The sequence below is a fragment of the Mytilus edulis genome, chromosome 3, assembly GCF_963676685.1.
Source record: "Mytilus edulis chromosome 3, xbMytEdul2.2, whole genome shotgun sequence".
NCBI classification, from domain to species: Eukaryota; Metazoa; Mollusca; class Bivalvia; order Mytilida; family Mytilidae; genus Mytilus; species Mytilus edulis.
This window is the reverse complement of record NC_092346.1, coordinates 18,618,244-18,641,542: the sequence shown is the minus strand read 5'-3', so window position 1 is coordinate 18,641,542 and position 23,299 is coordinate 18,618,244. Positions and strand designations below refer to the sequence as shown.

General features: G+C 32.4%; 4 protein-coding genes across 4 annotated transcripts in view; 3 read left to right on the top strand and 1 right to left on the bottom strand.

The window, feature by feature from the left end:
- The window catches only part of LOC139515948 (serine/threonine-protein kinase Nek9-like), a 109,270-nt gene that overhangs the window by 35,310 nt on the left and 50,661 nt on the right, over positions 1–23,299 (bottom strand). The window contains exon 17 of the mRNA XM_071305735.1: positions 804–965. Within this exon, the coding sequence (XP_071161836.1) occupies positions 804–965 (162 nt within the window). The remainder of the gene's footprint in view (positions 1–803; positions 966–23,299) is intronic.
- LOC139515953 (E3 ubiquitin-protein ligase TRIM71-like) lies at positions 2,692–5,708 on the top strand. Its single transcript, XM_071305742.1, has 2 exons — positions 2,692–2,775; positions 3,894–5,708. Exon 2 carries the CDS (start codon positions 3,907–3,909, stop codon positions 5,620–5,622), a length of 1,716 nt encoding a protein of 571 aa, XP_071161843.1. The 5' UTR covers positions 2,692–2,775; positions 3,894–3,906; the 3' UTR covers positions 5,623–5,708.
- LOC139515962 (uncharacterized) lies at positions 11,917–15,257 on the top strand. The gene is made up of 2 exons (XM_071305752.1): positions 11,917–12,019; positions 13,504–15,257. The coding sequence occupies exon 2, from the start codon at positions 14,195–14,197 to the stop codon at positions 15,248–15,250; it is 1,056 nt and encodes a 351-aa protein (XP_071161853.1). The 5' UTR covers positions 11,917–12,019; positions 13,504–14,194; the 3' UTR covers positions 15,251–15,257.
- On the top strand, positions 16,878–20,233 carry LOC139515952 (uncharacterized). The gene is made up of 2 exons (XM_071305741.1): positions 16,878–16,938; positions 17,982–20,233. The coding sequence occupies exon 2, from the start codon at positions 17,992–17,994 to the stop codon at positions 19,753–19,755; it is 1,764 nt and encodes a 587-aa protein (XP_071161842.1). The 5' UTR covers positions 16,878–16,938; positions 17,982–17,991; the 3' UTR covers positions 19,756–20,233.

The following is a 23,299-nucleotide window of genomic DNA, read 5'->3' as shown; positions in this document are numbered from 1 at the left end:
ATATTGAATCGATACATTTTGTAACTATTCAAATTAATATCAGAAACCTAAACTTAATTATAAAATAATGAACCTGTTAAAGGGAGACAATACTCGCATAACTTTTTCGAATTGGCACATAATACAACGGAATGTCACTCTTGCATACAAATGGCACATCAATATATTAATTAACTGTGCAATCGCGCTACACCTTCAATGATGATTCTAAATTATAAATATAACCAAAAGTTGTTAATCTATAGATAATAAAGACTAATGAAATCTAACCCACTGTTAAAATATTTCTTTGCATTTTTTTAAAACTTCCTCAGCAAAATGCTTGAGCCACTTGACTTTCATAGCTCATAATTAATGTTTTTACACAATATTTAAATAAAGTTGCTAAAAATTATTCGCCTCTCAAAGTGTAAGACGCAATAAAAATCGTATGCTTGCACCATCTTACCCAAAAACAGATTTAATTAAGTTCTGAACATTTCGACATTTCTTCGTTAAAACCGGTTTTAAACAAATCACAAGTACGTGTTAAGATCCGACTAAATACCCATATCCCGATATCGTCAGGTTAATTTGCTATACCAGAGGGAAAGTCAAACTCATAAATCGAAAATAAACTGACAACACCATGAAGTATGAACTTACAGCTTACCATATATTAATAAATGCAATGTATAAAAAATCATACATGACCATAATGTGTTAGAATACAGACAAGGGTAAAACTGTATGACCTCCTCCTTTGGAGCAGGGGTATAAATATGTTATCCTTGTGTTCCCTGCTAATTCTACATATAACTTACCACTAGTAGCTGCCACAGTATAGCCATCACCACATGCCACATTTAATACTTGTTTTCCCGTTAATTCACCACCAATCTTCACTAAATGTAATCTTTTTCTATAATCTCCCACACCAAGTTGTCCATGTTTATTAGAACCAAAGGTCAGCAGATGTCCAAACACTGAAACAAATAATACCTGGCTAATCATTTGATATAATTGTACATTGTATATAGTTCTCTAATTATTGGCAGATTGCATGTCATACTTAGATAGGTACAAATTAAATATTTCTATCTCTTTTTTCTTTCTTAGAATAGGTTTACCATATACCACATTTGTATATGCTTGAATAAAAAATGAAGATGTGGTATGATAGCCATGCACTGAGTCATCATTCCACCAGAGACAATATTATTATCTCAATAATTGCATACAGAGGTGCCAAGAGGGACGAAAGATACCAGAGGGACATTCAAACACATAGATAAAAAAAAAACTGACAACACCAGGGCTAAAAAAGAAAAAGACAAGCAGACAAATAAAAGTACAGAAGACACAACATAGAAAATTAGGACTAAGCAACATGAACCCTGCCAAAAACTGGGGGTGATCTCAGGTGCATTGGAAGGGTAAGTAGATGCTGCTCCACATGTAACACCCTTTCTTGTTACTCATTGTATTATAACACTGGTAAATAGTCTTATTGGTAGGTCAAATTCATGAAAAGGAAACAGGATTGTAGTTACAACATATCCAATATCATGTGTGAAACAAAATTTCATAAAGGTCAACCAACTTCTAATGACATCCTTAAAATTTACAAAGGTATGATTTCAACTTCACCATTTGGAACTCTTGGTTTAAATTAGCTTCCTTGTGAGCAGCAACCCTTTATCAAACTTCATAGGAAATAATTACTGTAAGAGTAAAAAAAAATGGAATCAGGACAACTCTGATCACTTTTAATGACAACTTCAGACCTGTTTTATAATCAACTCCATCCATTATTTGATGACATTTTAAAGACATCTTGAACCACTCTAAAAAATGACTGAAAAAAACCATTGCACCTCAATTATATTATTGACGTTATGATTCACAGTTTGCGGACGTTCTTTCATTATAATATTCAGAAATAAACAAGAAGATAACCTCATGTTCACAAAAAAATAAATTCTGCAATCAAAAGTTGGTAATATGAAAATGGACTATTCCTTGTGAGTATGAATGTGATTGTGGATCAGGTAATCTTGTACTTGGGTATAATATCTTCTGATTGTTTTTTGTCAGTTTTAATCAATAAATTCAAATCTTGAGTTACAGCTAACTTTCATTAGACAGGCAATATTTTATCCTAGCTCTTCACATCAAATACGATTTCATTATGTGAGGTAATCAACTTCAACTGTTCAAATATATTTTTTTTATAAAAAATGCAAAGGGCGCTTTACAGTACATGTACTGATTTCGATGTATCGTAAATTCTTTCCACCTGTGTATCCTGTAATATGTATATTTTGGAAAGTGTATAAGCTTAATACCTAGGTAATGTATTCACTTTAATATTTTTTTCTTTTATTAGGCACTTTTTTGATATTGTTAATATTTTTGTTGTTATTTTGAATTTATATAATAATATATTCACATCAACAGTCTGAGAAAAACATGACTTTGAGCAATTTCAGAACAGACAGACAGACTGACAAGCAATGCATATATTGACATTAATAAATAAGAATGGAAGATATGATGCTCCTCTCCTATTGTCTGTTGGTATACAACATTACACCAAGGAGAACCAAGCATTCATATAACTTTATTTATGTCAAAAGATTTTAAATCTTCAAGCAATTTAATATTATGCAATATGTAATCGATAGTTTATACGTTTTTTCTGGAGAAGTCTTTCTTCACAAATTTGTATTGTAATCTTTAAATGGAATATGCACTGCATAGACTTCCTTGTTTGATCTTGGGTGTTTGATGCAGGTATGTTTATTGTTATTTTTAATTTTTATGCCCCACCTACAATAGAAGAGGGGCATTATGTTTTCTTGTCTGTGCGTCCATTTGTCCGTCCGTCTGTCCCACTTCAGGTTAAAGTTTTTGGTCAAGGTAGTTTTTGATGAAGTTGAAGTCCTGGTGAATCAACTTGAAACTTAGTACACATGTTCCCTATGATATGATCTTTCTAATTTTAATGCCAAATTAGAGTTTTGACCTCAATTTCCGAGTCCACTGAACATTCTAAATGAAAGTGAGAGTGGGGCATCCATTACTATTGACACATTTTACTTATTTTTGTTTTAATGCCATTTTTAAGCACAGCTTTTTGGGCTATTTTGCTATTTATATGGGGACGAAGTCCCCTATTACAGTAGAAAATTCAATAAAAAAAAAAAAAAAAAAAAAAAATCGGGAAAATTTCCCGAATTTTTCATTGTACTAATGAACTCAAAATCGTTCAATTTTTTTTTTTTCATGTTTTCTAATTTCCGGATCTGCGCAGAACACATAACTCTACTTCCTTCTTCCGGTCTTGTTGTCGTGAGACTTTGATTAGTCTATAGGAACTCAAGGAACACAATACCAATATTTCATTTTTAATCATTCTTTGTCTTTGGTGTGAATAAACGTTAGGCCTACCTGATGCATTGCGTTTCTTTGTTTACATTGAACATGACGTCATAACTTAAATAACGTCACAAGTAAAATCCCTAACAACAGAACCAAAATCGGAAACGTTATGGTATTTCCGTATCTTTTTTTTAACAAATATTTAAAATACAAAAAAAATAATTTAAACAAACTTCGTCCCCATTCACAGGTAATGCCTGCCTCATATTAGATTATTTCACAGTAATCACAATATTGATGGTTACGAACAAATTATTTTATTGATAATACTGATTATTATTAAATTAAGAAATGTTTCTCCTTTAAGCAAAGCTCTGATTCCTCATCTGGGTTTGTCAATACTTTTTTGATTTACTTATATTTTAGCTAATTAATATTTGAAGTATGTTTTGGACAGTGTGCTGTAAATTAATTGTGAATTTTGTCCTAAAAACAAAATGCTTATCTTTTTCTCTCATATAAAATTTCAGAAATTTAAGGAAAATGGCCTCATCAGATGTGGACATTTGCACTCTCTGTTATGATGAATATAATTCTAAAGAAGCTATAGCATGGTGCACAGAATGTGAGGAGTTTCTGTGTAAAGACTGCGAAAAACATCACAAAAAGATGAAAATATCTGATGACCATAAAACAATGTCTATTGAAGACTATCACAAGCTACCTCAATTTGTACAGGATATGAGTACCTATTGCCAAGATCACATGGAGAAATTTAAACTTTACTGTTCTTTCCATGCCTGTCCATGCTGCGAAAAGTGCTGTAGTGACAAACACAAGAAATGCAGGGACATGAAACCACTATCAGACGTTGTAGCACAAGTGAAATCATCTGCCTGGGTTCAACTTCTTGATCAAGATTTGAAGGATGTAAAGGAAAGCTTTGAAGAGATAATAAAATACTTAAAAAGCAGGGTTAATACATGTAAATTTCAGAAAATACAAGCCTTTGCAAAAATTCAATATATGAAGAACTCAATAGATGAATTATTCAATAAACTAGAAAAAGAAATAAAATATGACTTAGAATATAAGCATTCAGAGCTGGAATCAGAGATGAACACTCTCCTTCTACAACTCGAGCAACGAGCCAATCAAATAAATCAATTGCAAAGTGACTTTTCCCAGATGACACAACATGCAACTGAGCTACAAATGTATGTTGGTCTGAAAGAAATTGAGAAAACTACATCTAAAGCAGCTCAATACATTGACGATTTAAAAAGAGGAGACAACCTCAAAGAAAACAACTTGCAGGTGATAATTACGCCATCTGTTCATTCAATTGTAAAATATGTCAAATCATTTGGTGATATACATATCCATACCAGACCTTCTCCTCTCCAAGTTAATGCTGGAAGAGAAGACCAAGCACAGTTTTTGGTTCCAACATATCCAGGATTTGACCTCATAAAGCCTTCCATGTTGAAAACACTGAGTATTCCAGATGATAAGAAGTGTATTCATATAGGTGCATGTAGGATATTACCTGATAGCACATATTTAATTCTTAATAACCAGGATAAAAAAAGTCAGCTGTGGTTATTCAATAATGATGGCACCTTTAAAAAAGAGGTTATAGGGAAATTACCAGGATCTTCAACAGATACTTGCTTTGTCAGAAATAATACGGTGGCTGTTACATTAGGATCAGCAAACCAGATAGTCCTGGTGGATATAGAGAAGAAAAAAGTTATTAAAAAAATAAAAATTTCTCATGATTGTTATGGAGTAGCAAGTGATGGTCAAATATTGGTCATCAGCAGTAGTGAGAAAAGTACAATAGTGAACTTGGATGATATTAAATCTCATAAAATCTTAGAAGAAGTTAAGGCAAATTTTATTTCGTTATTTAAAGGAAACAACTATGGTACCATTGGTGATGAACAAAAAGTCTGCTGCTACGCAAGTACTGGAGAACCACTTTGGACATTCAAACACTGTGACATCCGCTACCCACAAGGGATAGCAATAGACATGAATGGCTTCATTTATATAGCTTCTACTGAAAACAACAGTGTCATGGTAGTATCACCAGATGGTAAAACAAGCAAGACAATATTATCAGAATCTGATGGAATCAAAGATCCTATAGCAATAGACATCAACAGAGAAACAGGGACGATGCTCATTTCAAGTAGAATGAATGATGATAGTGAGGAGAAATCTTTTCAAAAAGTTTTTGTTTTTCAAATTTGAAATGTGAATGTAGATAAATTTGATAATAATGAAATTTTGGATGAATTAGCTTCTGGTTATTAAAAAAAAAAGAAAATATAAAAAAAGCAATTTGGTTTACCACTACAAATATCTGTAAAATATTAAATTTATAGTGTGAAATGTTTTTATTTTGTTTTAATATTAAAAAAACAATATTTATATTGTATTTTTAATGATTCTGGCTATGTCAAGTAATTCTAATTTCATTTGGAATCTCTGAATCTTATTTTGGACCAGTTAGAAGTTTTCATGAGAGAAAATGCCTTGCAATTTAAAACAGCTGACTCAGTGCAACATTGATGATTATTATATCTATATAATACACTCTATATATAGTAACAAGTTTTCCACTCTGTAAATTTCTAATACTGAGCATGCATCATCTATCACAACACAAATGGTAAGAATGTTTTGTTTTAGATCAGGGATAAACATTGATGATCGATAAAGCTTTTCAAAAATTAAAGAAAATGCTTTTACAGGTTTAACAAATCCCATTGAAGGCACAGGCTTATAATATGATATATAAGAGGTGTGTTTTGTCTACATTTTGTCACCTAATTGGTGACTATCTTATAAGTTAACCACAAGCCTGGACTCCCTTTTTTATTTGGAAATATCAACACATGAGATGATAGGGATTGTCTTGCTTGATAAACATAAATAAAGGCAACAGTAGTATACCGCTATTCAAAATTCATAAATCGATTGAAAAAAACAAATCCGGGTTACAAACTTAGACTGAGGGAAACACATCAAATATAAGAGAACTATGACACAACAGAAACACAACTTGAAAATGTAACGCACACAGAAAAGAACCATAATATAACAATGGGGATTTTCCTGACTTGGTACAAGACATTTTAAGAAAAAAATGGTGGATTTAACCTGGTTTTATGGCTAGCAAAACCTCCCACTTTTATGGCAATATTAAAAATAACATTAAAATGACAACATTACTTGACAGGACTACAATAAAAATAAATGGTAGAACACATAGGACAGAGAAACACACGAATTATAGCTATCAAAAGTTACCAGGCTTATAACTTAATATATAGTTATCAAAGGTACCATGAATTATAGTTTAGAACACCAGACACACGTTTTGTCTACATAAGACTCATCAGTGAAGCTCATTTCAAAATATTTATAAAGCCAAACAAGTACAAAGTTGAAGAGCTTTGAGGATCCAAAATTCCCAAAAGTTGTGCCAAATACGGCTTAGGTAATCTATGCCTGGGATAAGATTGAAATCCTTAGTTTTTCGAAAAATTTAAAGTTTTGTAAACAGGAAATTTATAACAAGAGTGCACACGCTAAAATGTCTCGCCTTCTATACTAATTATTGATATTATGTTGATAGTCCTAAGTATAAAGCTAAGCTTTATTACAACTGTCACATAAACTTAACATTAACCAAGTTAACTAAACAAAGACCAATAAACCTTGAAAATGAGGTCAAGGTCAGATGAACCATGCCAGGCAGACATGTACAGCTAACAATGCTTCTATACAACATATATATAGTTGACCTATTACTTATAGTTTAAGAAAAATAGACCAAACCACAAAAACTTAACACTGTGCAATGAACCGTGAAAATGAGGTCACGGTCAAATAAAACCTGCACGACTGACATAAAGATCATAAAATATTTCCATACACCAAATATAGTTGACCTATGGCATATAGTATTAGAAAAAAAGACCAAAACTCAAAAACTTAACTTTGACCACTGAACCATGAAAATGAGGTCAAGGTCACATGACATCTGCCCGCTAGACATATACAACTGACAATCATTCCATACAACAAATATAGTAGACCTATTGCATATAGTATGAGAAAAACAGACCAAAACACAAAAATTTAACTATAACCACTGAACCATGAAAATGAGGTCAAGGTCAGATGACACCTGCCAGTTGGACATGTACACCTTACAGTCCTTCCATACACCGAATATACTAGCCCTATTGCTTATAGTATCTGAGATATGGACTTGACCACCAAAACTTAACCTTGTTCACTGATCCATGAAATGAGGTTGAGGTCAAGTGAAAACTGTCTGACAGACATGAGGACCTTGCAAGGTACGCACATATCAAATATAGTTATCCTATTACTTATAATAAGAGAGAATTCAACATTACAAAAAATCTGAACTTTTTTTTCAAGTGGTCACTGAACCATGAAAATAAGGTCAAGGACATTGGACATTTGACTGACGGAAACTTCGTAACATGAGGCATCTATATACAAAGTATGAAGCATCCAAGTCTTCCACCTTATAAAATATAAAGCTTTTAAGAAGTTAGCTAACACCGCCGCCGCCGCCGCCGGATCACTATCCCTATGTCGAGCTTTCTGCAACAAAAGTTGCAGGCTCGACAAAAATGACTACATTATTGATATTCATGTCAACACGGAATGTTGACTTCTGGGCTGGTGATACCCTCGGAGACCAAACGTCCACCAGCAGTGGCATACACCCAGTGGTGTAAATAGTTATCAAAGGAACCAGGAATATAATTTAGTATGCCAGACACGCGTAATATGCCAGACAAACTCTTCCCTCTTTTTCAAACCTTGATCTGATACGTTTAATGACAGAACCTTGAGTGATTTAGCTCACACATCCAAGATAATTAATATGGATATTTTTACAAGTCCTCTTTCTGAGGAAATGTTCCCCAATTACAATTTTTCTGATTGACAGACTTGATCATTCAATCCTTGACGAGTGGAAACAAAAAAAAAAAAAATTGAAGAGGACCTGATAAAAAAAACTAAGGCATCATGGCGATAAGAAAATATAAGTATACATCAATATGTCTACAGGTCCCCCTAGAAAAAAAGGTCTTCTTAAAAGATGTGAACTTCTGGTAATCAAGCTCATCCAAGTTTTTGGTGAATGGAAACCAACAATCAAATTGGATCAGATATAAAATGATGGTGATTTCCTCATACAAAGAGTTAATAGATGATTTCCCATATAAAATTGTCAAACTCTGTCACCATAAAGGTTTTAATGACAAGACACCTTCATACAAAATCAAAGATGACCCAAAAATGAATTTAAAGACTCCAAAGACCTTGTGACACTCAACTTGATTCATGCTCTTCTTCAACATCAACACTCTTAGGTTTATTCATGTTAATAAGGAAATCACATTTTAAAATAACTTTTCCAATAAACCAAGTTTTTTTATGGCAATTATACGAGCATTGATCTAAATATATCCATAATATGTCAAAATCATGTTTTCTTTGCTACAAACTGTGTTACCTAAAATAACCATTTCTTCTCTCTAAGCAAAATTTATTCCTCTTTATTGTGCAGTTTGCATTTATTTTTCAATATTTTTCTACTCTACATTTCAGAAATAAGAGAATATGGCCTCTTCAGATAACAAAATCTGCACCCTTTGTTATGATGACGATGGGACATCTACAGAAGCTGTCACATGGTGCACAGAATGTGAGGTGTTCCTTTGTAAAGACTGTGGAAAACATCACAAAAGGTCAAGAACATCCAAAGACCATAAAACCATGTCTTCTACAAAATACCATAAATTACCTCAATTTATACGCAAAATAAGTAGCCAGTGCAAAGACCACAAGAAGAAGTTTGAACTTTACTGTTCTTTCCATGCTTGCCCTTGTTGTGTTACATGCATCACTGATGAACATCAGAAATGTCAAGAACTGAAACTTATATCAGATATCATTAGGCAAGTTAAATCATCTGCCTCTGTTCAACTTCTTGAAAAAGATTTGAAGAATGTGAAAGAAAACTTTAAAAAGATTATAAAATGTTTGAACAGTAGAATTGAAATCAGCATTTCTCAGAAAAGTAAAAGCGGCTGAAGAAATACAATCTTTCAAGAAATCTATAGATGATTACTTAAACAAAATAGAACAAGACATTCTGGATGACCTTGAATCTAAACAATCAAACATAAAATCAGAGATAAACACTCTTCTACAACAGCTGACACAAAGAGCCAATGAGATCAGCCAATTGCAGAGTGAGTTTTCCCAAATGACACAATATGCAACTGAGTTACAAATGTATGTCGGTCTGAGAGAAATTGAAAAAGCTACATCCCAAGCCTCAAATATATTGAAGATTTGATCAGCAATGATCAATTTGATGAAATTTACCTAGAACTTAATATTTCATCTGAACTGCAATCAATTTTAAAAGATGTCAAATCATTTGGAGACATCTATATCAATATCAGACCATGTACCCTTGAAATAAAAGCTGGTAGAAAAGATCAAGCACAGAACCTAGTTCTTACTATTCCTAGAATTGAACAAATTAAGCCATCTATGTTGAAGAAGCTGACATCTCCGATAGATATCTTATCAATGAATATTAGCGCCTGTAGACTATTGCCTGATGGTAAATATATAATCATTGACAACAGGTTTTATACAGGTCATCTTCTACTGTTTAGTAATGCTGGCATGTTTCTGAAAGAAGTAGTGGCATTCAATGGATGCTCATTTGATACTTGTGTATTAAGAAATAATACAGTGGCTGTCACATTAGGATTGGAAAAGCAGATGGCAATGGTGGATATAGAAAAGAATGAAATAATCAAAACAGTTGACCTTTCTCATGTCCGTGATGCAATAGCAAGTGATGATCAAATGTTGGTCATCAGCAGTACAGATAAAAGTACATTAGTAAACCTGAGTGATGACTTACATACAATCTTAGAAGGAGTTGTTGCAGATCGTGTTGCATTATTCAATGAAAATATCTATGGTACATTATATAAGGCAAAGCAAGTCAACTGCTATACTAGTACAGGAGAACCTCTCTGGACATTTCAGCACAAAGACATTGTTAGTCCAAGAGAACTTGCATTAGATAAGAATGGTTTTGTTTACATAGCTTCTCGTGGAAACAACAGTATTGTGGTAGTATCACCAGATGGTAAAACCTATAAGACAATATTATCAGAGGATGATGGTATAAAACATCCTTATGCTATAGACATCAACAAAGAAACAGGAGTTATGATAGTATCAACTCATATATGTGGTGATAGTGATGAGGAATCATATCAAACAGCTTTTGTTTATAAAATCTGAAATGAGAGATTTTAAATTTTACAAATACATGTCTGTTGATCGCGAGTGTTTCCTTGTTTTTTGTCCATGGATTTATGAGTTTTGAACAGCGGTATACTACTGTTGCCTTTATTTCCTGTTACCACTTGTTATAAGCTTTTCTTTTTACCAAGTTATAAGTCTTCTTATTCACAAACAGTTAAAAGTCTTCTTATTCACAAACAGTTAAAAGTCTTTTTATTTATCAACAGTTAAAAGTGTACTCATTTACCAAGAGTTATAATTCTTATTATCAACATCTTTATATGCTCTTCCTAATGTGTCTCTGATCAACACTAGTACTCTTGCTTCCTTTTAAAAAACATACTTTTTGATAAAGACTGTATGGTTATTATAGATGTATATTACTCCACATCATTTGGTTTCGTTGTCTCACTACATTGTTTAGTTTAAACATATTTGTTTTATAGTGGATTGGGAAACAAGTTTTGCAACTTATATTAATCCCTTTCCACTTTGCGGGTGCGATTGCTGCCTTGTAGCGGCATTAGCCTGCTCTTTTTCGAAATCTACAAGGGTGTCTTTAACGTGCAAGAGATATGGCTCTCTCTTAACACAGGTCAGCCATTTATCGTCCCCGTCCGACGGACTATCATCGTTTCCTCAAGACCATACTCGCAAATGGTGTCAAGGGAGAGCCGAAAATTCAGTCCCTGAAATTTTCATCCCAGACGGGAATCGAACCAGGAACCTTTGTGTTAGTAGTCCGATGCACTAACCACTACACCACGGCTCTCGTTAATTGTCTGAGTTAAGTAGAGGAATAAAGCAAAGATATTGAAAAACATAAACAGTAAAACATGAATAGACCATATAAATAAGGTTATTATAAAGGTATTGAAATTTAAACCAAAGATGATTGAGTAAGGCAGAATAGGGTTTTCATAAGACAGTATCAAACAAATAATTGTATAAATAATCCAAATGTGACTTCATGCATAAGTGAATTTTCTTCTACTTTATTTTGCTTATTTGTATATTGACTGTGTGTTTTTGTCCATTAAATCATATTTAAATGTACATACATCAGAAGAACTTTGATAAAAGTTATTCAGATTTCTGTTTTCTTTATGAATACTTTCTGATGCATAGAAATGTCTTTTTAGATATATAATATAACACAAGTATATGAATTTAAATCAATAATTCTGGGAGACTTGTGTTTGGATAAGTAGCTTTAACAAAATGTCTTCTCCTTAGAATGCACCATTGAAAAATCATGGTAAGACAATTAAATTAATTCAGTTGTAAGTTTAAGATAAAAAATGAAAGGTAAAAGATGGTGTATAAGTCAACAAGATAACAAAACCAACTGACATAAAAATCAAGATGTCAACATATGATACGTTTTCATTTAGAAACAGATGTCTGCTAAATGTCGTTCAATTCAGTTTACATTTCAGAAATTTTACTTAAACAATAACATATATGAGTTTGATCCTCATGTTTTGTAGGAATCCTTGTCACTCTCATTATCAGGCTGAACACAAAGATCAAGCACAGCACAGCATCTTAAACAGATGCCTTTAACTCAGTGACTCCTGGATTTATTTTAGTATGTTTGGGAATGGACATAGTAGTTGATATTAATATTTTGTTGGAAAACAACTCACCTTTCGACCTGGTGCACATGTTTGCCTATCCCTAGAGAGCATATGAGTGCAACATGTGTAGTAGGATCTGCTTACCCCTAAAGAGCAACTGAGATCACCCTCAGTTTTTGATGGAGCTCATGTCACGTTTTGTTTACTTTTGTTTGTCTATTTCCTTTTCAGCCGTGGCGTTGTCTGTTTATTGTCGACATATAAGTTTGAATGTCTTTCTGGTATATTTTGACCCTTTTTTAAATAGTACATAATTAGCGGCAACAGCATTTGGCAAATCAAACAAAAAGAGCAACTTAAGGGAACCACACAAAAAATCAAAAGGGGCATAACTGTGTGAATTGACTGGGTACTAAAATCATCGCATGTCACACATGCATTATCTGCCATGCAAACGCAAATTCAGGAAACATGATTTAAATAGGAATGGGACACAAATGGAAATTTCCCAATCAGAATAACTCTCTTGTATTTGAATATTTAGGCCTGTAAAATATGTTCATAGTAAAATGAGACACAGAAACGCTAGATCTGTCAGTCAAGTTGAGTCAATAATTTGTGATGGTGACCATTAATTTAATATAAATTTGTTATTACTACATTAGATGTATGTTTCATTATAATACATTATTTTGATTGGCTAACTGCACATCTGGCATTATTCCTTAATCAATTGCATAACACAATAAAATTTACCATTCCTGATGACACGAGGTCCCACAATAAAGTGTTCGATCAACTCTTTTACACCCCAATGAAGTTACATAAAGAAGCATTCAATTCATAAATACCTCTTATAACCTTGTTGGAACACTTTTTGTGTGAGGAGATTGCCCATGTTAATGAAGTCTGTGTAATACAAACATGTACAAGTGTAACAGTGAAACGTTTCAACTGAGATATGTAAACACCATACAATAGGGCCAAGGGTATGTTAATGAATAGTACTGAAAAAAAGCTCAAAATCTTGTACAAATATTTAGATTGAAGTTGTTTATCTATGTTTAAGAAAGATCCGGATTTTCTAGTAATGCTACATAAGATAAGACTGACTGTTTAGTGTGATTATTTGTATCAAATGCTTCTCTACATTAAATTTCAGAAATAAAAACAACAAGAAAATGGCCACATCAAATAAAGACTTTTGTCATCTCTGTTGTGATGATGGAACATCTACAGAAGCTGTCACGTGGTGTACAGAATGTGATGTGTTCCTTTGTGCAGACTGCGGAAAGCATCACAAAAAGTCTAGACTATCTCGAGACCATAAAACCATGTCTACAGAAGACTATCACAAGTTACCTAAATTAATGCAAGAGTTCAGTGTCAACTGTCATTACCACAGGAAGAAGTTTGAAATTTACTGTCCTTTCCATGATTGTCCCTGCTGTATCCAGTGTATCACTGATAAACATAAGAAATGTCAAGAAATGAAACCACTGTCAGACATTCTAAAGCAATTTAAATCTTCGGCCTAAGTTCATCATCTTGAAAAGGAGATGGATAATGTGAAAGAAAACTTTAAAACGATGATTAAGTACTTAATTGATAGGTTGAGTATAAGCAATGACCAGAAAATAAAAGGTTTATATGAAATTCAATCTGTAAGGTCCCAGATAGATGCTTTCCTAAACAAATTAGAACAAAATATTATTGATGACTTAGAATTTCAGCATTCAAAACTTACATCGAAGACAAATATTCTTCTAATACAACTGCATCAGCAAACTGAAAAGATAAGCTAATTGCAGAACCAGTTTTCCAAAATAACACAATATGCAACTGAGCTACAAATGTATGTAAGTCTCAGAGAAATAGAGAAAACTACATCTAAAGCAGCTCAATACATTGACGATTTAAAAAATGGAGACAACTTTGATGAAAAATGTCTAGAGGTTACCATCTCATATGAACTTCAATCAATTTTAAAAGATGTTAAATCGTTTGGAGATATTAAAACCAAGTCAAGACCATATACTATTCAAGTTAAGGCTGGTAGAAAAGATCAAGCACAGTTCCTAGTTCCCATTATTCCTGCAATTGAGCAAATCAAACCAGCAATGCAGAGACCACTGACAATTCCAGTTAATATGAAATATGAATATATGTTTGCTTGTAGAATATTACCTGATAATACATATTTAGTTCTTAATGGCGATTATTATTATAAATACCTAGCACTGTTTAGTAATGATGGCATCTTTTTGAGAGTGGTAGTTAATTTAGACTCTTCATCACTTGATGTATGCTTTGTTAGAAATAAAACAGTTGCGGTCACATTAGGAATAGATAATCAGATAGCAGTGGTGAATGTAGAAAGGAACAAAATCGTGAAAAAATTTAATCTTTCCCATAACTGTGATGCAGTAGCAAGTGATGGTCAAATGTTGGTCATAAGCGGCAAAGCAAATCATATTAAGAAAAGTACCTTAGTAAACCTAAATGATGAGACCCATAAAGTCTTAGGAATTGCGGCAGGCAGGATTGCATTATTCAATGGAAATATCTATGGTACCGTCTATAAAGAAGTCCACTGCTACAAAATTACTGGAGAACTTCTTTGGAAATTTATGCACAATAAGGTTGGCTATTCAGATGGACTTGCCCTAGACACGAATGGCTTTGTTTATATAGCTTCTAGTGCAATGAATGGAGTAATGGTAGTATCACCAGATGGTAAAATGTATGAGACAATACTGTCAGCAGCTGATGGGATACAATCTCCTGGTGCAATGGACATCAACAGAGAAACAGGAATAATGAAAGTGCCAAGCAGAATAAGCATTGAAAATGATAGTAATGATAATGTGGATAAATCATATCAAATAGTTTTTGTGTATAAAATCTGAAATGTGAGATTTCTTTTGCAAATTCAAGGCTATATGTCTCTAAGTGTTTAGAGTCATGAGTCTTTCTATTTACAAACAGCTATAAGTCTTCATACTTAATCAACACAAGTACACAAACCCCCTTTTAGAAATCTACAAATTTATTCAAAATAAAAGAATGTTCTTAATATTTAACATCACAAAGGCATAGTTAAGTCTGAAACAAAAATGGTTGACATGTAAATGATAGTTATTTCAAAAACAATTTGGTAAATGATACCAACATCTAGTAGCTAGTAAAGTTCACAAGATCAGAAAATACTCTTTGATGAAACGAAAAAGAAGTTGATGTAGAAGTTAGAGATTTTACCTGAATTGATCATACCAAAGACCATATGACTTTTTAGTTTGTTGTATAATTCAAAATGTTATAAATACTCCATAAAAAAATCAACAGTAAATTCAAAGCTACATATATCATCATTACATGAAATGAAAAGCTGATTTTATCGACACCATCGTCATGCAACTCCAAGACAACAGTAGTCTACACAAGAAGGTCCCCCTGAGATGTTGCTCTACTAATTTTGTCAATATAATGCAAATTTAAACAACTGCCATACAAGTGGGGGGTTCAACTAGCCAGTTTTTTTCCATCATTTCTTTTGAAAATGTCTTTAAAAGGTCAGAAATATATTTGTTGTTTTCCATTTTATCTGATAGTTGATACAGTTGGGCATTTTATTTTGTCAGGATTTATGTTCTTTCCCCTTTTTAATTTACTTTGAAGTTTGTCATTTTAATTTATAATTTATAGTTTATTTACTAAAAGTCTTATAATATAAAGGTTCTAACTTGAAAACTGTACAAGTATCTTCTATATTTAGTCGGACAAACCCTTTATCCACATGCATAATTCAAGAAAAAAGACAACGTTCAGTATCATGTCATCTGTTGAAAACTTGAAAAATCCAGAAAATATCGACACCTTTAAAGTAAATATCTAATAATATGAAAATTTCACATAATATTTCATTGCATATAAGAAAATAACTATCACTTGGAGACAGCCAATCCAATGTTCACCCCCCCCCCCTTTTTTTACCTGTGTACAAGCTGATGTAACCATGTAACCTCAAATTTCCAAAATATTCTATAGGTACACCAAATGAAAAAATAATAATGCAGATGAAACACCGAAGATATATGTTTATGACCAAGATTTTTTTTACTGTAATGAAATGTTGGATTAATTTCTTAACTGTCAATTTTAAGGGAATAATTTTATTTAACCTTTTTTCGTATGCATTCAGATGTGAGGTACGGTCATTTAGTGGTTAATTGCACCTTATATTTAAGTTTCATTTTATATACTTAAAACAGAACTATTCTAACTCAATAAAATAATTGATAGCAGTTTAATCATCTAATCTTAAAATATATTTGACTAAATCATTGAAAATATTGTAAAACATAGTTCAACCATCTCATAAAGGGTATTTTTTAATCAATTATAATTGTATTCTTTGAATGAAGTCATAAAATCACCAATAGATATCAGAACGATGCAGTTGTTATTGGCTATGCTCTTTTAACACAGATAAATGTATACTAACTTAAACAAATCGTAAATATCAAGTCCATATTTATAAAACTCTTTGTTCCCGATACAATGGTTTTTGTGAGCATTTCTTATCCAAATATTTAAGGTAAGACATATTAAATGCATAAATAATAGTTATACTGGCATATAATTATAAATATTGCAAGTAAAGTCAAATTTCTTTAAAAAATTAGGTTTCAAAAACTGAATTTCTATCTTTCTAACCTTAAACTTAAAAAAAAGATTTGTCTTTTTTTAATGTAATAAGTCAAGAGTCAATCAACTTTAATGTACACTTTCAAAAAGGCAAAAACAACAAAATTGATTAGTCCCTGTAATTTCAGGTAAATGATCCCCTTCTTGTAAAGAATTGTATTAGAAAGTCCAATAAATATTTCAACAGCTTGAAGTAGTTGATGCACTTACTCTTCGGTAATTATGTTAAAAACGTCTTAGTTTTGCATCATTTTTATAGTTCGTTTAGGTTGTGTGTAGCTCAATCTGGCATTTACTTTTTCTTTTTTCTATATCTCATTTGTTTTCCGTAGTGATTTCTGTTTTTCATTGACTTGTCCCGTCTCTTGATATCTACTCCTCCTTTCTTTAAAGGCTCCATCAAACAGATTATTCTGATTGTTGTTTTGATTGATGCATTTAATTAGTTAATTCTGGTTTAAAACTGAAGATTATCAAATAAGGCAGTTAATAAACACAACTAGGTGAAAATTCCGATGATTTTTTACCAGTACATTTTGACAATATCTTCATCAGTCTATTTAGAAGTTGATTATACAAGTAATGATATGTTTTCTTTGATTTTCTCAGAGATTCAGCAGTTTTTATGACCCTGCTTAATTCGGTTCTTGTTTAAGTGGATATTATTTTATTACAATCTGCTTATGTAAAATTTTAGACTCCATTTTTAATTGAGAATATCTCCCTCATGCACAAGATCTGAATCCTTGTCTGCTCTTGGGTTTAATTTGGTCACTTTTGCTTTTAACAGGTCTTCATTTTTCATTTGTTTTATAATAAATAGATTTTGGCCTTGAACATCCCTGAACAGGCATAAATTGGTTTGCATCTGGTGCAATTCAAATTGTACACATAATGTCTTCACAAGTAACTTTTATCTACATAAAATTTTAGGAGTAAAAAAATGGCCACATCTGGTTGGGACTTTTGCACACTCTGTTATGATGATGGAACATCTTCAAAAGCTGTCACATGGTGCCCAGAATGTGAGGTTTTCCTTTGCCTAGATTGTGAAAAACATCACAAAAAATTAAGAATATCTAAAGACCATAAAACCATATCTACAGAAGACTACAATAAATTACCAAAATTTATGCGAGAAATAAGTAGCCAGTGCAAAGACCACCTAAAGAAGTTTGAACTTTACTGTTCTTTCGATGATTGTCCCTGTTGTGTCCAGTGTCTCACTGATAAACATCAGAAATGTCAAGAAATGAAATCACTCTCAGACATTCTTAAGGAAATAAAATCATCTGCATTTATTCATCTTACTGACAAAGATTTGAAAGATGTAAAAGAAAATTTTGAAGAGATTATAAAATTCTTAAATATAAGGATAAATGCCACTAATGTTCAGAATTTAAAAGCTATTGAGGAAATTCGGTCTATGAGGAAGTCCATAAATGAATTGTTAAACAGATTAGAAAAAGAAATTCTTAATGATTTAGAATCTAAATATTCAAAGATGAAATCAAATATGAACACTCTCCTCCAGCAACTGAAACTGCAAGTCTATTGTGTCAGCCACATGCAGAGAGAGTTTGCCACAATTACAGAATATGCAACTGAGCTACAAATGTATGTAGGTTTAACAGAAATTAAGAAAAATATATCCCAAGCAGAAAACTTCATAAAAGATTTGGAGAGCACAGACATCTTTGATGAAAAGAACATAGAGATAACCATTTCGCCCACTCTTAAATCATTTTTAGAAGATGCCAAGTCGTTTGGAGATATCAATATCAATATAAGCCCAACTACTCTTCATCTGAAAGCTGGAAAAGAAGACCAAGCACAGTATGTGGTTCCGAGTATTCCTTGTATTGAACACATTAATCCATCAATGTTGAGAACACTAACAATTCCAGAAAATATGAAATCTATGGGTATAATTGCATGCAGAATATTACTTGATGGTAAATATTTAATTCTTGATTACCTAAATAGAAATTGTCACCTGTTGCTATTTAATAATGATGGCATCTTTATAAGAAAAGTAGTGACATTACTAAGATCTTCATGTGATGCTTGCCTTGTCAGAAATAATACAGTTGCTGTTACATTAGGATTCACAAACAAGACAGCATTGGTGGATATTGAAGACAATAGTATTAAAGCAATTAAACTTTCTCATAAATGTGATGCAGTAGCAAGTGATGATAAAATGTTGATAATCTGCGGTGAGTCACAAAGTACTATAGTTAATATAAATGATATGTCTCAAAGAACCCCAATTGGAATTCAGGCAGATTTTATTTCATTATTCCAAGGAAATATATATGGTACCATTTGTGATGAAAACATAGTAAGGTGCTATAAAATCACCGGGGAACTTCTCTGGACATTTCCATGTATGCATTGTGACATTGTTAGTCCGCGAGGGCTTGCAGTAGATATGCATGGTTTCATTTATTTATCATGTTATGGAAACAACAATATCGTAGTGGTATCACCAGATGACAGGACCTGGAAGACAATACTTTCAGATGATGATCAAATGAAATATCCTTGGGCAATAGATATCAACCGAGATACAGGAACGATGATTGTGTCAGGTGTTATGAGAGACAGAAATTATGATTATGATAAAGGTGATAGTGATAGTAGTGATGCTAGTGATAAAAGTGATGAAATATCATACAGAACCGCTTTTGTTTATCAAATTTGATATTGATACAATATAATTAAAATTAGTTCTCCACACATGCCCCTCGTTGTTTATGTGGCGCGAATGACCTGAATATATAATGATTATAGGAATCTGGTTTTATTTTCAAAATTTCAATAAAAAAAAAAATATTGATCATATATCATTTAAATGATGTGTCATTTTTCAATCTAATATTGAGAGATCTGTTTTCCATGTAAATAAAGATATGTACTAACAAAATGGATCATGATATAGTACAAAATCCACTTTTTTGTTTTTTGTCTTCTTATATTTATTAGTCATTTACATAAAATTAAATATTGTTTATATATGACTTTTGATTACAAAGGAAAATGTCCAAAATAATGTCAACAATTCCAGACATACTGACTCTGAATATTACTCCTGTTCTCTCTTGGTTTTTTTTGCCTAATCGATATTTTAACATGATGTTTTACTGTTGTGTAACTCTTCATTAAAACATGTCTTTTCTCAACTATTGTTTATGACTGTCCTTTTGGTATTTTCTAGTGTATGTTTAAAGAAAGCCAAATAAAAACAAGATAAAAATGAAAATAAGGAGATGTGGTTTGAATGACTATGAAACAACTATCCACCAAAGTTCAATGAAGTGGATGTAAGCAATTACAGACAACCATACTGCAAAAAAACAATGAGAAAAAATCCATACAGCATAGTTGGTTATAAAAGGCAAACTATAAAACAATTCAATTGTCAAATCTAAACAGGCTAATTCAAAACAAAATAATTTATGAAAAACAAATATGACAAACATGAACTTAAGAAAACTAATAAAATACAGACTTGGGACAGGCATATAAAGATTATCTGCCACAACTTGAAAATATTTGTGATTAAGAGCTGAGGAGCCAATTTTCACCAAAAAATAATATGGACATCTAAATATGTAATTTGTACCTATCCATACTTTTTGTGTCTTTGCATTTACAAAAACTGTTGACAAACCAAAGGAATACTAAAAGGCTTCCACAACTTTGATGAAGGTTCAAATTATAAATTGTAGATAGTAATATTGTTTTATGCACATTAGATCTTGGTAACAAAAAGAAGAGTCAAAAGAAAGAATTAAGTGAACATTTTAAACAACTCAAAAGTCCACAAGCTAGTTACTGAAAACACCTTGGCAAATTGTGAGAGCACAGTGGGATGACGTTTGCCTTCTTTTTTGGAATTTTTTGAAATATAATATAACTCGGAATTGTATTTAGTAAGGCAAATTTTGAGTTATCTTTCTTTGTCCATGATTGTACATTTGTAGTGAAACCGATTTTTATCACACATTCATACACAATACCTTAAAGATCTAAAGAATGATCCCTTTACTGCTCATTTTGTTTGAACTATGAAAGGTAGTGATAAACATTGGAAGATTTAGATATATTAATTCAGTGCCAAAGTTTTTTTTTATTGCATTTCATGTATTCTTTACCAAAACAAGAGTGCACACGCTGAAATGTCTCGCCTTCTTTACTAATCATTGATATTATGTTGATTGTCCTAAGTATAAAGCTTTATTAAAAACTCACATCAACTTAACATTCACCAAGATAACTAAACAAAGACCAATGAACCATGAAAATGAAGTCAAGGTCAGATGAACCATGCCAGGCAGACATGCACAGCTTACAATGCTTCCATAAAACAATTATAGTTGACCTATTACTTATAGTTTAAGAAAAATAGACCAAAACACAAAAACTTAACACTAAGCAATGAACCATGAAAATGAGGTTGAGGTCAAATAAAACCTGCGCGACTGACATATAGATCATAGAATATTTCCATACACCTATATAGTTGACCTATGACATAAAGTATTAGATAAAAAGACCAAAAACTCAAAAATTAACTTTGACCACTGAACCATGAAAATGAGGTCAAGGTCAGATGACATCTGCCCGCTAGACATGTACACCTTACAATCATTCCATACAACAAATATCGTAGTTCTATTGCATAAAGTATGAGAAAAACAGACCAAAACACAAAAACTTAACTATAACCACTGAACCATGAAAATGAGGTCAAAGTTGGATGACACCTGCCAGTTGGACATGTACACCTTACAGTCCTTCCATACCCCGAATATACTAGTCCTATTGCTTATAGTATCTGAGATATGGACTTGACCACCAAAACTTAACCTTGTTCACTGATCCATGGAATGAGGTAGAGGTCAAGTGAAAACTGTCTGACAGGCATGAGGACCTTGCAAGGTACGCACATACCAACTATGATTATCCTATTACTTATAATAAGAGAGAATTCAACATTACAAAAAATCTGAACTTTTTTTTCAAGTGGTCACTAAACCATGAAAATGAGGTCAAGGACATTGGAAATGTGACTGACGGAAAGTTTGTAACATGAAGCATCTATATACAAAGTATGAAGCATCCAGGTCTTCCACCTTCTTAAATATAAAGCTTTTAGAAAGTGAGCTAACACTGCCGCCGCCATCGTAGCAGCCAGATCACTATCCCTATGTAGAGCTTTCTGCAACAAAAGTTGCAGGCTCGACAAAAAACCAACCAAGAGACAATAATAAGTTAAAAAAACATCACACTAAAAACTTGGAGTGATCTAGTGTTCTCTTTTATGTATGACCTTGAAATCAAATTTTTTTAACAGAACAAATTTTAATCTATACAAAGTTGTGTTGACCTTGACCTTTAAAGTTGATACCTCAATATATATACGTATCTTTCTTTCATTATATGTGACAACATATTTTGAGTAAGGTTGAAATATTTGAAGGAATCCACTTTTACTGCACATATTCTGATCTATGTTAGTGATTTTAACATAGACTTTTGAAGAGAGGGCCTTTTAAATCAAGACCCTCTTGCAAACCCCAAAATAATGGAAATGGAAATATGGCTTTAAAAAAATTGAAGTCTTAAGCGGGACCTCTATGAGACCATCGAAAGCTCATAAACTAAAAGATTACACAAAATTCATTGAAAAACTCTCAAGACAAGAGGGTCGAAAGACACTAGAGACATTCAAAGTCATAGATCGAAATAAACTGACAATGCCATAGCTAAAAAAGAACCAGACAAACTCAAGACACAACATAGAAAACTAATGACTAAGAACACACACTCCACCAAAAAATGGGGGTGATCACAGGTTCTCCAGAAGGGTTAGCAGATCCTGTTCAACATGTGGCACCCGTCATGTTGCTCATGTTTTTACTAACCCGGAGAATATTCTTATTTGGTAAGTCACATTCATAAAAAGGGAACGGGATTGTAGTTAAAACATAAGGAAAATATCTTATATCATCTGTGAAATGGACATTTCATAATTGTCAACCAGCTAGTGATGGCGTCCGTAAAATTTACAAAGGAATGATTTCAACTTCACCATTTGGAACTCTTGGTTTAATAGCTTCCTTGTAAGCAGCATCTCTCTATGAAGGAAATTATGATAGGAAATAAAAGCCCAGGAATATCATATCAATTTGGAGATATATAACCCATAATTATGCAGGCGTTCTCAAAAAATCCAGGCAATA